Raw genomic sequence first — 14,246 nt, 5'->3', positions numbered from 1 at the left:
TGTAGACATCTGCTTGGCACTGTGTGAACAGAATAGTGGGCTAGGTAGGCCTTTGGTCTGATTCAGCACAGCTGCTTTTAGTTCTGACGCTTTCCTCAGTCAGCTAATCATGTTACCAGGTTGTCAACTCTCCCAAACAAATTGTTGTTATTATTGGTAGTAGTAATAATATTTACTATTTATTTTGGGGGGGAGTTGTATCCCAATGGGGCATTCAAGTCAAGTCAGTATGTAACAAATAAAAACTCGCGTACAATAATATAAGAACAGAGGAGCCAATAAAAGTATTAAAATCCAGATTGCTGTAAACCTACAAGTTTTCAAGTGACGTTTGAAAACACTAGCAAACAAGATACCCCTAGCTTAATTAAAACCCAACAGTCCTCCAACATGCATGCTCCCCCTTCTCAAAAGCCTCAATATTGTTTCTTTCATTCATGTGTTGGCGGTTATCTACAAGTGCAGTTGGAGCAAATTATTTGTGACGGAGCAAGCATGGCTTTGGTGTAACCAGAACAGCTGCTAATGTTCTCAAAATCCAGAGGAAAAAGCATAGGCCTGAAACCCATAGCTTAGAGCAGTGCTTCTCAAATTGTGGGTCTTTACACACATGTAGGCTCGATATGTTCCTGGGCGCATTACAAAATGAGAGCTGTAAACTACCCCCCCCCCCCCGTGTGCTGCTTTTTTCCTTTTACCGGGCAACAGCACACCATTACTGTTTTGCAGCCCTTTTAAGAGATCCCTTATGCTTACACTATTCTAATACATACTGCCTATATTACCATGAAAAGTAAAATATGACATTCATTATTAACTACTGATATGATATTCTTGCATTTTCTGTGGCAGGGAAAGAAGGGCTTGAAAGGTGGAGTTAGTTTACAAGTGGGCCCCGAAAGGTGGAGTAGGTTTACAGTTTCACTTCAAAACGGTTTGAGAAGCACTGGGTTATAGCACTTTTTGGTTGTGAAAGAGCCATTCCCTTATCCTTGTGGATGTTGTCTCCCTCCACAGACAGAAACAGGTAAGAATGTGTGTTTGCCTGCTGATTTCAGAAGATAATGGTCCCACTTTACAGAGTAATAGCAGATCAGGCAGCTGTTTTTTGGGGTCAGCTGACAATCACAATTAATTATGCTTTATGTGTGTCTGGACATCACATGTAGAACTTGATAATGTTCTTGATCCAGGATCTGCTTTCTGTGGATGGAGAGGGCTCCACTCACAGAAAGCACTTCTGCCTGATTTTCAGGAATTCCCTCTCCCTGCCCCCCACAGCACTAGAGATGTAAAATTTCCAGAAATTTTGAAGGCATGGAAAAAATCTTTTTTTTTAGAAAAAATCAAATTTTGGGAAAATTGAAAAATAAGCAATACTTATTTTAAAAGGACTCTTTACAGATCACTTCATTGCTTTAGGACAGCCTTCCCCAACCTGGTGCCCTCCAGATACTTTGGACTTCAGCTGCTGTCAGCCTGAGGCAGGATGGCCAGTGGTCAAGAATGCTGGCCATTGTAGTCCAAAACATCTGTAGGGCACCAGATTGAGGAAGGCTGCTTTACATAAAGCAGCCTTTATGTTCCTAAAGTTATATTATGTATAACTTGGTTTGCTCATAAAATTACCATTATATATGAAAACTTTAAGAAGTGAACTCAGTAAATTTGTAATTATTGTCTGAATAAACCATACTTTTAAAAATGTAATCCACCAAACTTGATTAATTTTATGAGCAAACGAAGTTATGAGCAAACCATAACATATTTCAGATTTCTAGTATATATCTGACCAGAGAGAACTTCACAAAGTAGTCCCTGAAACATCTGCATTGTCCTAGAAGCCAAAAGAAGCAAGAAGAACTGGAAGCAGAGGAAGATAAGTCCAGAAATGTAGGAATTTGTAGAACAAAACCCAAACTGTCAAGAATGTGTATTTCCTTCCATATTATGATATGGTGATTATATTCACATGTTGGGAAACTGAGCATGACTTGGAGCATCCCCAAATGTGTATCAGTAAAAGATACATTGGATCAATAATTTTAATAAGAAAGAAATAACTATGCTGAGAATCTTATGGAGAGGATTAAAAAACATTTCCCCCCATGGTTTCATTATTTCCAGGTATTTTTCTTCTCTTGTCTTTCTATAAAAGTCTTATTACATAGATTTTATAAATCATTTGAGGGGGGAGAGTAAAGGCTTGGTAACAATATATAAGGACCTTGTCTTAAATTCTAAAAGAAAATATTTCATAATCCAAAGCTCTTTGATTTTTTGGGAAAAAAACAAAAACGGTGCTTTGGGGGGGGAACTGTCCCCCCCCAAATTTCTGTTCTTCCCCCCAGGCCTTCACATCTCTACACAGCACTGCTCACCCCATTCAGCAGGGTCTCCCAACCCTCTGTGTAGCATTTGGGGGGGGGCTGCTGTGGGGATGAGAGGGCTAGGAAGTTCATTTCTGCCAGCCCAGTTGCACACCCCTAAATTTTAATCAAACCCTTTGTTTTTAATACTGATACAGTTCTCAAGCTGTAGGATGCCCCCTCCTCGTAGAAGAGGATCCTCCTTAATCCATGTTGGGTTTGTGGAGGCATTTGTCCTCATCATCCAAACCTGATTTGGGAAGCTGTTGAGCTGCTGCTTTGTTTTAATGATGAGGCAGAGCTGTACAATTATAGTCCTTTTCCTGTGGCAGAATTTTGCCTGAGACCATGAAGAAGTGCTGCCAGTCAGAGGAAACTATACTGGGCTAGATCCCCGAATAGCTTGATCTGCGTTAAGGCCATTTCCTATGTTCTTAGGCCCCAAGCTGTAGATCAGGGGTGGGGAACCCCTTTCAGCCCAAGGGCCAAATTCAATTTGGAAGAAGCTTTCGTGGGCCACATCCCGGTGATGGGTGGGGCCATAGCTCAGTGTGACCGAGCACATGCTTGGCATGCAGAAGGTCCCAGATTTGATCCCTGGCTTTTCCAGGTAGGGCGGGGTAAGAATCATTCCTGAAACCCTGGAGAGCTCCTTCCAGTCAGGGTTGACAATACGGGGCTAGATGGGCCAATGCTCTGACTCCGTATAAGCAGCTTCCTATGTCCTGTGGGTGGGGCCAAAAATACAAAAAATCCCAGCCTATTGTAGCTTAAACCTCTTGCTGTTGTTAGCTAAGCCTTAGGAGAGCCATTCCAACCTTTGAGAATGGGGAAAAACTGCCCCAAAGCCTGGAAACCACCAAACGATTGGTGATTGGGGCCAGAGGAAAGAGGCATGGCCACCTGGTGAATCCCAGGTGGCCTGGATTTGGCCCATGGGCCTGAGGTTCCCCACCCCTGCTGTAGGATGCAAGGATCCCTGTACTTTGTGCTGTGGAACTAATGGTGGTTTCATGATGGCAGAGTGGAGGTAGAAAGTAGAGTAAGTTCAGAAGTACGGCCTGAGATAGAGAGGACTGAGAAACAGCTGTTATAAAGCAGTGATTTCTTATATATATATATGTAGAGTTGCCCCATTTCTTTGGCAGGGCTTCTAAGCAGAATTTCAAGTTCATGCTGCAGCTGAGAATCAGTGGAACTCAGAAAGCTCAGGTGGGGATTCAGGACAGATAAAAGGAAGTACTTCACACGGCACATAGTCAAACTATGGAATTCACTTCCACAAGATCTAGTGATGGCCACCAGTTTGGATGGTTTTAAAAGGGGATTGGACAAAAAGGGGATTAGACAAATCAGGACTAGGAGCTTTCAGTGGCTACTAGTCCTGATGGCTAGATGCTACCTCCAGTATCGGAGGCATGCTTATGTACTCTGGTTGCTGGAGAACATGGGCAGCAGTGTTGCACTCGTGTTGCACTTGTGTCCTGCTTGTGGGTTTCCCACAGGCAGCTGGTTGGCCACTGTGTTAACAGAATGCTGGACTAGATGGTCCCTTGATCTGATCCAGTGTGCCACTTCTTATGTTCTTATATTCTTGTCCTACAGATGCATTGGATCCAAGCCATCATTTTGAAAACCTGCACAACCTATTCGACCCTAGGCATCAGCAGGACAAAAGAAGTGTGTGTGTGCGTGCGCGCACACACACGCCAAGGGAATGGAAGCTCCTCTCAAAGTACTTTCAACTCTTAAAAGTAGTTGTTTCTAGCTTTAGAGTCTGATTCTGTTTAAAGCACAGCAAAATAGTTGGGTTGACAACTGACCAGCGAAAACATGGTCTGGCTTCCTCTTGTGCTTCTAACAGCAGCTTGATCTGTAGAAATGAACAGGTGAAGCTTGTCATAGCAGGGAAATGATCATTGCCTGCTAATGTCTGTTGTTAAAGGCACAGCTATAGGGGCTGGTTGAAAGATTATAAATATAACTACAAAACCAAGACAAAGGGACAAAAACAAGAGAAGTAATTTTTGAAGTACCTGAAATATTTATGGAAGGTTCAGTGAGCTTTAGCAGAGGAAAGAACATAAGGGCTCTTTGCTGTAGATTTGTAGGAAGACAAAAGCCCCTAAAAAATAATTGTAATGTTGAAATGTGTTGTGCAGAATAAATGATTTGGACACTGAGAATTACTTTTCTCTTGTTTTCATGTGGTTGAATGATTTACAGGTCTACCAAAAGACACTGGCACATTCAAACACCCCATTGCTCTGCCAGGCCCAAAGAAGGTAGAACAATTTGGGGCTTTTGCATAATGAAGAGGTTTTGAAAATAGAGAAGTTATGTGTTAACACTAGAAGTAGCTAGTTTTTCCCAAGGTAGTTAAAGCCAGGATGGGAAAAGCCAGTTTTTCATTATTAAAATTTGCACACACAACTCAGCAAATACGGCACTACGTCTACCGAGGCAGTCTTCTTGAATGTATTACCGACTTTGTTCCCTTTCCTGTCTGGTGATATAACCCCAGGACGAGAAGTGTATTGTTTTGTTCTGTAATGGTAGAAGTTAAATTTAGCTTGGATGCGTTTGTAGGAAAAGTCAATTCTGGCAACTATTTCCATTTATTTTATGCTCTGCTTATGTCAGTTATGACTACAGTTCCTACATGTCAATTTCAAGCTATTAAAAAACCTTGTATAACCCCCACAACAGATGCTGGGGGCAAAAACATATATTGAAACATGCTTGTGTATCTGTTAGGGATGTCAGTGAAATCTGCAGTGGATTCAATTGAGTTCGGATTTCTATGGATCCAACCTGAGGATTCCACAGTGGACTGGCTTTTTTCTGAGTTGTGTGGACTCATGGACCATTTCTAACTTTTGGAGGAGATTTGTGCAAGCATGTACTTGCACTGGTGCACATTAGCAGAAGTGTGCATGTGTGCTTATGCAAACGGGAATGAAATTCTCATTCATCACTAAAAAAAAAAAATCTGATTCCGTGAGTGAGTGGACGACAGAATGGAAGACGCCTCACAATGGGCAAAACACAGAACAGATTTAACAAAATCCATACATCCCTCTGTGTGTGTACAAATCGAATATTCCAAGCTTGATCTTTTTATATCCAACCATGAATTCTTGTGTATCCTTGTACGGAACTGTTTTTTGAAAACTATTCTCTAGAAAATATGATCCTGTGAGGCAGGGGTGCCCTTCCCACATGGCCCTTGGGTGCTCCTGGTACAGCCTGCAAAGCCAGCGGGACCCCACCCGCTTTTCCCTGCAGCCCAGCTGATCAGTTGGAGTGCTGGGGTGGGCGGGGGGGCAGTGCTCTTCTGGTACTGCTGTTAGCAATGTCAGGGCAGCAATATCGCAGGGGGATGGGACAGGTGAATGCGTCTCTCAATCCTGAGTGATCCCAGTTCCAAGATTGCTGTTTTCCCACTCCTAGTAGTAAGAAAGCAACTATGAACTCAGTGGTGATTGCTGGGGCTTGGGAGAGACTATGCAGCTCCCATTCTCTGGTGATCCCTAGATCTCAGCAAGCAGGGGGAAGAGGTTTAAACATGCCCAACCCTGAGCAGTGAATATTGTGTGCTTGCATGCATGCACAAGCGCTCCCCTTCCCAGGTGATGCTGCACGTGACCCTGAAGGCTGAAACAGTTGTGCAACCCTGCTGTAAGGTGTCAGCCTGTATCAATTACAACAGTATTTTTTTTAATAAATGCCTGCCTTATAGAGGAACAAGTATTCTGACCAAAGATGAAGTGAGTGGGAGCTACTTTTATTTAAGGTGAAAGGCAGAACTGGAAAAAGTATTCGAAACTCTAAGGTGCTAGGCTCAAATGTATTAGACCCAGCATTTTTAGAAAAGAAATCTGCCACCTGGTATCCAGTTTTAGGCTTTCCAGACCTGAAGAACAGGACAACCCTAAACACATTTACTGAGATCATGAGCTGAATGGGTTTTACTTCTTAGTATGTGTACCTTAACACTCTCTCTAAAGGTGGATAATGCCACCAACCAATACAGCTTGTGCAGTGTACTGAGTGTTTCTCCTCACTGGTTTAACTTCACAATAACAATGGACAGTTCAGGCTGTATCTTGCAGCTTACCTTCTCCTTCCCTCCAAGCCTTCACACATTTTGTTGTTAAATAATTGCTTTCAACGGAGAACTTTGTTCTAGCATATGCAGATAGCAGCACAAACCCTAAGTACGCGTAGCAACGTTTGTTCACATTCTTCCCCGGTTAACCTTTCCCTTGCCTGTGCCTCCCTCTCCTTTGTCCTCTCTCCTGCTGGGTTATCTGAAAGGTCACATTCACTCACATGAGCCTCCCAGGGGTTTTAAGATCCTCAGCAGAAACCCTTCTGTCTGTCTGAACATCAGAAGTACATTTGGCAGGAACTCAAGAGGGCCTTTTTGGTGGCTGCTTCCAGCGTCTTCCTGCCAAGGGAGGCCTGTCTAACTCTGTCTCTGATAACCTTCTGCTTGCAGGCAAAAACATTTGTATTAAGTCAGGCTGTTGGCCCTTAAGCAGATCTGTAAATACATTGTAATTTCTTTTACTTGCGTTCTTGTATTTTGTTTTTGTTTTATTTTTTATTATTCTTGTATTTTATTACATTTTATTGCATCTGTAGTAGCGATAGCCACCTTGAACATCATTTGCTGGAAAGCTGAGATTCAAATTTAACAAATAAAGCAAACCTTTTCAAATCTAGAAGCCATCTTTACTCACAAACTGAACACAGAACCCACTTCAGTTTTTTTCCATGTGTTTTTCTTTAGGGCGATTTGTAGCAAAGAAGGGCGATTTGCAGCAAAGCTTCTGTATTTTTGTATAGGAGATGAATTTTTGCAAGACAGATTGTCACACAGGGAGAAAACTGCTGTAACTTTTAATGATAAAAGAACTCTGCACACTTCTTTTTCCAGAGCTGTGCACAAATGCCCTCTTGAAATTCTTCATCCTATACATAGGAAGAGAAATTGCAGAGGCCATTTTACCAAATTTCTCCAGAGAGACGAGACATTATCAAACAGATTCTCTGAGGGGAAGCTCCCCATTCCCAGTGGCAGTAGTGCAGCTTCTTTCTTTTTTCCTAAGCTTTTGTTAGTTTGTTTTTGCTGCCACTGCAAGTGAAAGCAGCAGCAACTGTGTTGACAGTCTGGCCACCATTTTGCATCCTCCACAATGTTCCAGACCCAGAGTCATTCCAGGGCTTTGTGGAGAGAAAATGGTGGCTGCCAATACAGAATGGGGAAGAATATTCAGAGAAAATTCTGCAAAGTGGCTGCATTTTCTAGGAGGGTGAGAAAAATAAAAATCTCAGAAAAATGTATTTGCAGATATTTTGGCTCAGTTCTATGTTGTCTCTCCCTGACCCTGCCTCTCTTCTCTTTAAAAAGCAAACAGTGGTAATGCATTTTGACCCACCTTAGGCCAAAGGGTAACCAGTCTGTGGGTCCTGACCCACCAGTTGAATAGTACTGTATATAATAATCAGAGTAGGTTTCTCCTCTTTTCACTGTTTAGTCTTCTGTTCAGATAGTCATTGGCTTTAGAAAAAATCGCATATATACAGGACAAAATCTGCCGTTGCTCTTCACAGTGATGATATTTTACAGTATTGCAAACTGCTTGAGTTTGTGCATGCTTATAAGGACAATATAAACAGCATACTTTAAACATCTCATTAAAAAGTTGTACTACATTACATATTTGGTTAGAAGGTTCTTTTACACAACATCGTTAGCTAACGAAACTGCAGAAAGAGGTTTTTCTAGTGATCTAAGGACTCTAAATTATATGCAAGCCTTGATCTGGTTAAAATTCTGAATTTGTAGTAATGGGAGAGGGAAGGGTGAAGTAATAATTTTGAGATTTCTTTGGAGCTTTGAATCTTCTTTGCAGGAGGGTGCAGCCAAGGGAAGCTGAGTAGATCTCAGGGGAAGAGGGGAAAGCCTAACTTGATGGATAGTAATAAGGAAGATTCCAGATTCTGTGTGAGAATGTTGGAAACATACCCTGTGTGTTTTTGTCAACGTAACTGGATACAGTTGGGATCTCCTCTTTGTCCATTTTACCGGAGCTGTCGCCAGGTGCTGCAAAACGTACAGAGCAATTCGTATTCCAAACATCGCTCAGCTGGCCCTGTTGAGCTTCTTTCTCGAGATTGGTTAGAAAATCTTTTAAAACTTGCTTGAATATGTAAACAATTTCCCAAGGTAAAACATCATTTTCTGCCAGGACTTCTCGAAATCTAGAAAGAAGTATGTGAGAGAGGAAAACCAATTATTAATGTGTACCCCCTTCTATCTTTTGTGGTGGAGGGGCAGGAGAAGACATTCTGTTCTATTTGGTTTGGTTTTCTAAAAGAAACCCAAGAAATTGGGGAGAATGGTACTTGAAATGCACCGCTGGATGCTGCACAACAGCAGAAACATTTTTTTTATATTAAGCTGTCCGAACAAGTTGATTCAAACTGACGTTGCCCTCAGGTCTTTTTCTGGGCTCAAAAAGAGAGCATAGGTTTGTTCTATTTTTCTTCTTCTGTATACTGCCTATGGGGGAAAATTATTTATATAGAGAATATTTTAAAGCAGAACCTTAAACAGACCCTTTTGGGGGCAGAAAAAGTTATCCTTACCGGAGTGAATAGGAATCAAATCTAAGCCGCTAGTTTCACAGTGCAGTTATACTAAGCAGTTTTTGAAGCTAACACACAGAGGGTAAAAATATAGTTCATTAACTTGCTGAGATGTCTACGAAATGAATGGATGGATCTGATCTCAGTAATAAAGACCTTTTAATATGCAATAGGCACTTGATCTGTGTGCACTGAATTATTTTTAAAAGCCAAAGGTTTTATTTCCAGAACCATTTGGCAACATTACGATGAGGACTTTTTCTATCACATTCTGGGAACAGATAAATCTTGAAAAGCTATATTAACACTCAGCTGTACAACTGGACAAATGCTATCCTATGCATGCTTACTTGGGATGTCCCATTGAACTTAGAGGGACTTGTGAATTAAGGATGCATCAAATTGCACTTACAAGGCTGTAGGACCAAGCACACTTGACAGAAAGTTAAACCCCTGTAAACTCATATCCAAGTAAACATAGGATCGTGTTATTAGCCCTGAGCTTGCTTGCTTGCTTGGACTTATCAAATGGTGGGGTTTACTTTTAAGTAAACATACTTAGGATGAAGCTGCAAAAGAAAGGGTTTGCTTATTTTCCAGAAGCGTATGTGATACTGGATCAATGAAATGAGGTTACCTGCTGAGAATTATTCCAGTTTGACATGGCTGGATTTGGGAACAAAGAACTTCAAGCTGTCTTTGTTCAGTAGCTGGGATAGTTATCTGAGGACTTTGGTGGCCCTTCAGCCAGTTGTAATCCACAGCAGTCTTCTGAACTTTTTGTTCATTTTCTATCTCCTGTATTAGTCGTTCACGTTCTTTTAGATGCCATTTCAGTTCTCTCAGAAGTGTCTTCGTCACGACCTCTGACCCGGGGTATTGTCCAGTTTTATATGAATAATTTTTTGGCCATTTCATCCAGGCAAAGAATGGCATTTTGACAACTAATAAAACAAGACAATTATATGTTGGTGCTACAAAAGTAAATTAAAGTGTTTCTTGAGGGTTCTTCCCATCAAGTTTGGTTGATGAATGTTGTAATTTCACCTACCGCACAACCTGACAAATGTAGGTTGCAGTCCTATAAGACTTAACCTGAAGAAGGACCATTGAACTGAATGGGCCTTTCTTTTGTGTAGAGGGTTGTGCAGTTAGGTACCAATCCAACCAGAATGTAAGCACTCTCCTCTCCCCAACATCAATGAGACTCAAACTTACTTCCATTTGGCTATATGATGCCCCTAATGTGTTTAACCTTTTGCAATATATTAAAAGGTTAAAAACCCCTCTCTAAAATCAAGCCCCCAACCACCCAAAATTTTAAAAACAAAGATAGAAGATTTTTGTATAGTTTTAATTGTATTTGTAATGCTAATTATATACATAGATGTATACAATTCACAATGCTGGTAAAAATCCAATTTTTTAAAAAATTGCAAAATCCTTTTAATCAATACTTTTCTCATGCAAGACATCAATTGTTTGGAGTAACTATTAGTGGCTCTATGTTTTTCAGTCTATACAATTTCTATGCTTTTATTTCATAAATTAGTTTTGAGTGAAATAATTCACCCACTTACTTTATTTGTTGAAAGGCGTATCTGTCACTGACAGGCTGTGGATGAGTTTTGCCCAATGTGAAGATTGTTTATTCCAGCCTATTCTGTTTTACAGGCTGTCACACATTCTGTAAAAAAAAGAGAGAAGTTGTACCCACTTGAGAGAAGAGCGTACAATTTTCAATCCTTTCCAGCTTCTAGGAGTTCTTAATTCATTTATTTTAATAGGATGGAGTCTGTTCACTTGGATGTGGATTCTTCTGAAATTCTTTTCCCACAAAGTCCATTCAGAGCTTCTACCTTCTGAGCAGAGTTTTGCCTTGAGCTGTAGTTCCTGCGTGTGAGGTTGTGGAGTTGTAGTTTTTAAAGTCAAAGATAGCAATTTCAGACGCTGGTTATGGCTGCTGAATGCATCCAAAGGTATCGTCGGTAGCCAGATGAATAACGATAGTCTGAAGTCACACCAGATGCGCTCCTAGCTAAAGTTAAGACTGTCGGCTGGATGATGCGGTGCTCCGATGTGCATAGCTGTAGGTCACAGCTTAGTGCTGTATTCTTATGCTTGTAGTGCTCTAAAAATAACCACATTGCCTTCATTGTCGAACTAAACTTTCAGGCCATTTTGATGCTGGGTTTGTGGAGGGCTGTTTTTTTGTCCCTCCTGTTAGATTTGGGGTTGTGGGGGAGAAGAGCATGGATCAAGTTGCTTTGTTTACCTATTCACAGATGTATATCTATATCCATATCTATCTAAATCAAAACAAGCCTTGCGAAAGCTCATCTGAACTGGATTTATGCCAGTTGAGGGCTACTTTCAAGGCAGCGTGCAGAGAGAGGTTTTTAGTTCATACTTTCCATGATTAAATTAATCTCTTAGTATTGTGCAGTTCTTATTTATAGTCCACAGCTGCTAGCAGGTTTGTGGGGATTTTTTTTAACATGATGAAGGTATTTAAAGAAGCAGCCTTCTACTCTAGCACCTCCAATAAACCATGAGAAATTTCTTTTTTTTTTTAAATCCTAGCTAATGTCTAGGATTAGGGGGGAAATGTACATAGAAGCTGCCTTTTACTAGGCCATCTAGTTTAGTATTGTCTGCTCTGGCAGACAGTGGCTCTCCAGGACTTCAAGCAGAGATCTTTCCTATCACCTGCTTCTTGATCCTTTTAGGGCACAATCCTAAAGCATGTTTAGACAGAAAAAAGTCCTACAGCTCCTACCCATGGCTGGCTGGGGAATGCTGGGAAGTGTAGGACTTCCTTCTGTCTAAACAAGCATAGGATTGCACCCTTAACCAGAGATACTGGGGAACCTGGAACCTTCTATAGCACAGCCTTCATCACTGAACTGTGGCCCTTCCAAGTAATCTAGATTACAGCTGTTTTTAGAAAGAATATTGAGGTCTTACCATAGACTTTCCTCCTACTACTACTTGAATGTGACTTTGTCCTTTATTGGCCTTTGGCTGGAAGATTGTGGGGTAAGTGGGAGAATATCCACTTGAAGATTCATTGTACGTTGTTCATTCAAAACGTCTTAAGCAGCCATTTTGCCATTCCTGTTATTGTGGTTTCTTGCTGTAAACCTGAACAGCAAATGTCTGTTCAGGTTTCCCTCCTCCTCCTCCTGTAATTTTCCGTGACAATATTCTCTTTTATAAGTGTTGGTCTCTCCCAGTCAATCCCCTTCCCTCTCAACTATGTTGTATGTAACTGTTGTTGAAAAACGGCTGTGTGGATCTGGTTTGGATGTCATGCAATATAAAGGGCGACGTGTGTGGCTGTTATTAAAGCTGATATTACTTATATGTTGGAAAAATTCAGGCGTCAGTATTAATCATCCTCAATTGGAAGGTTTTCACATTGCATTGTATATAGTGCTATAAAAAAGGGGAAGGAGCTGGACTTACGGTGTCAGAACTGCCTTGGCAAATTTTCAGATGAAATTAAAATGTTCCCTGCCACCTCTTCTCCAGCATAGTTGCCAGGTCACTGCACTCTTTTGTTGTCATCGTGGAAAAAAAAGAAAAGTTGTGTCCAAAAGTAACGACAATACCTTGGATAATGGAACAGTTTGCAAAAGAACCAAGTAAGTAAAATGTAAATACTCAGTGAGCAATCTGTTGGAGATATTAGACTCGCTTAAAAATGTATTTAGTGTGTATAGGATTTGCAAATGTCTGGCATAGTGTGGAAAGGAATTGTAGATGCACCACCACCACCATATGAATAAGCAAAAAAGATGCCTTTCGGGAAGGCAGAGGTGCTGGACCTCTGTAAGGCAGGAGTGACAGAGCTGGAAAAAGCGTAGAAAAGGGCAACTAAAATATTCAAGGGGCTGGAGCATCTCCCCTATGAGAGAAGGTTACAACAGCTGGGATTGTTTAGCTTGGGAAAAAGGAGGGTAAGGGGAGACATGATAGAGCTGTACAAAATTATGCACTGTGTGGAGAATGTGGATAGGGAGACATTTTTCTCCCTCTCTCAAAATACTAGAACCTGGGGTCATCCCTTGAAGCTGATTGGTGGGAGATTCAGGACAGAGAAAAGGAAGGACTTCAACACACAACACATAGTTAAAACTATGGAATTCGCTACCACAAGACATAGTGATGGCCACCAACTTGGATGGCTTTAAAAGGGGGTTAGACAATTCCTGGAGGAGAAGGCTATCAGTGGCTACTAGGCTTGAGGGCCATGTCCTACTTCCAGTATCAGAGGCAGTATGCCTATGTGCACCAGTTGCTTGGGAACCTGGGTGGGAGGGTGCTCTTGCACTAACGTCCTTCTTACGGGTTTCCTGTGAGCAGCTGGTTGGCCACCGTGTGAACAGAATGCTGGACTAGATGGACTCTTGGTCTGATCCAGCAGGGCTGCTCTCATGTTCTTTATGTTCTTACATTCCCTTTCAGCCTAAGGGTTGAATCCCATTTCACAGAAACTCTTGGGGGCCGCATTCTAGTGGTGGGCAGGCCAATTAAAAAAATAAATAAAAGCAATTTTAGCTTAAAGCTCTTACTTTGATTAACTAAGCCTTAGAAGAGGCATTTCCACGTTTTATAATGAAGGAAAAACTGCACAAAAGCTGGGAACCCACCAGATGATTGGTGGTGAGGGGAAAGGGGGTGGGGCATTCTTGGGAGCTCTGGAGGGCTGGATTTGGCCTCTTGGCCTGAGGTTTTGCACCCCTGCTGTAAGATCAGGTAAGAGATTCTTTCGGCAAAATTGCTGTGTTACCATAAGTGCAAATTCCTGATGGAAACACTGGATTTTCTATCTCCCCCTCCCCAACATTTTACAGGTAGGCAGACAGTAATGTCAAACAGGCCATTACTGAACAAGTAATGTGTTTTGTGGATACATGGAGTTTTGGTCCATCTAACTTAGAAAATACTAAGCTAGATAAACCAGTGGGCAGACTCGGTCGGTATAAGGCAGCTTCTCAAGTTCCTAATTTGATTTTCTGCAAACAAAGTTCTCATTCCAGGTTTACATTCTGTGTCTCAGTGCTTCTTGTGCCCGTGAACATAAGAATTTCCTTGCTGGAGCAGATCAAGGTTCTGCCTGGGCCAGCCCTCTGTTCCAGCCAGAAATTTCTGCGTGCTGAGATGCAGGGCCTGGTCAATAACAACCGCTCTCTGTTTGTTCCCAGTACAGGC

At 41.6% G+C, this 14,246-nt stretch overlaps 2 protein-coding genes across 5 annotated transcripts in view; one reads left to right on the top strand and one right to left on the bottom strand.

Annotated features, from left to right (window-relative positions):
- TDRD9 (tudor domain containing 9) overlaps nucleotides 1–14,246 on the top strand; it is a 142,033-nt gene that overhangs the window by 1,347 nt on the left and 126,440 nt on the right. The window lies entirely within an intron of this gene.
- Nucleotides 7,000–10,826, bottom strand: RD3L (RD3 like). Of its 2 annotated transcripts, XM_084837775.1 has the most exons (4): nucleotides 10,610–10,826; nucleotides 9,667–9,973; nucleotides 8,407–8,642; nucleotides 7,000–7,349 (listed from the first exon to the last, which is right to left on the bottom strand). In XM_084837775.1, the coding sequence occupies exons 2-4, from the start codon at nucleotides 9,963–9,965 to the stop codon at nucleotides 7,345–7,347; spliced, it is 540 nt and encodes a 179-aa protein (XP_084693901.1). In that variant the 5' UTR covers nucleotides 9,966–9,973; nucleotides 10,610–10,826; the 3' UTR covers nucleotides 7,000–7,344. The 2 variants fall into 2 exon arrangements, with proteins under 2 accessions (XP_084693901.1, XP_084693892.1); XM_084837766.1 differs by lacking the exons at nucleotides 7,000–7,349; nucleotides 10,610–10,826 and having other exon boundaries at nucleotides 8,345–8,642; nucleotides 9,667–9,965.

The sequence above is a fragment of the Heloderma suspectum genome, chromosome 1, assembly GCF_057233095.1.
Source record: "Heloderma suspectum isolate Gila_16-S chromosome 1, 16-S_ref, whole genome shotgun sequence".
In the NCBI taxonomy this organism is placed as follows: Eukaryota; Metazoa; Chordata; class Lepidosauria; order Squamata; family Helodermatidae; genus Heloderma; species Heloderma suspectum.
Note: the sequence above shows the minus strand (reverse complement) of the source record. Positions and strands in the feature narration are given on the sequence as shown.

Excerpts from the sequence above, each read along its gene's own strand:
- RD3L (XM_084837766.1), bottom strand. The coding sequence starts at position 9,965 with ATGCCATTCTTTGCCTGGATGAAATGGCCAAAAAATTATTCATATAAA. Across the intron at positions 8,643-9,666 it reads ACTGGAATAATTCTCAGCAG|ATTTCGAGAAGTCCTGGCAG; the intron begins GTAACCTCATTT and ends ACTTCTTTCTAG.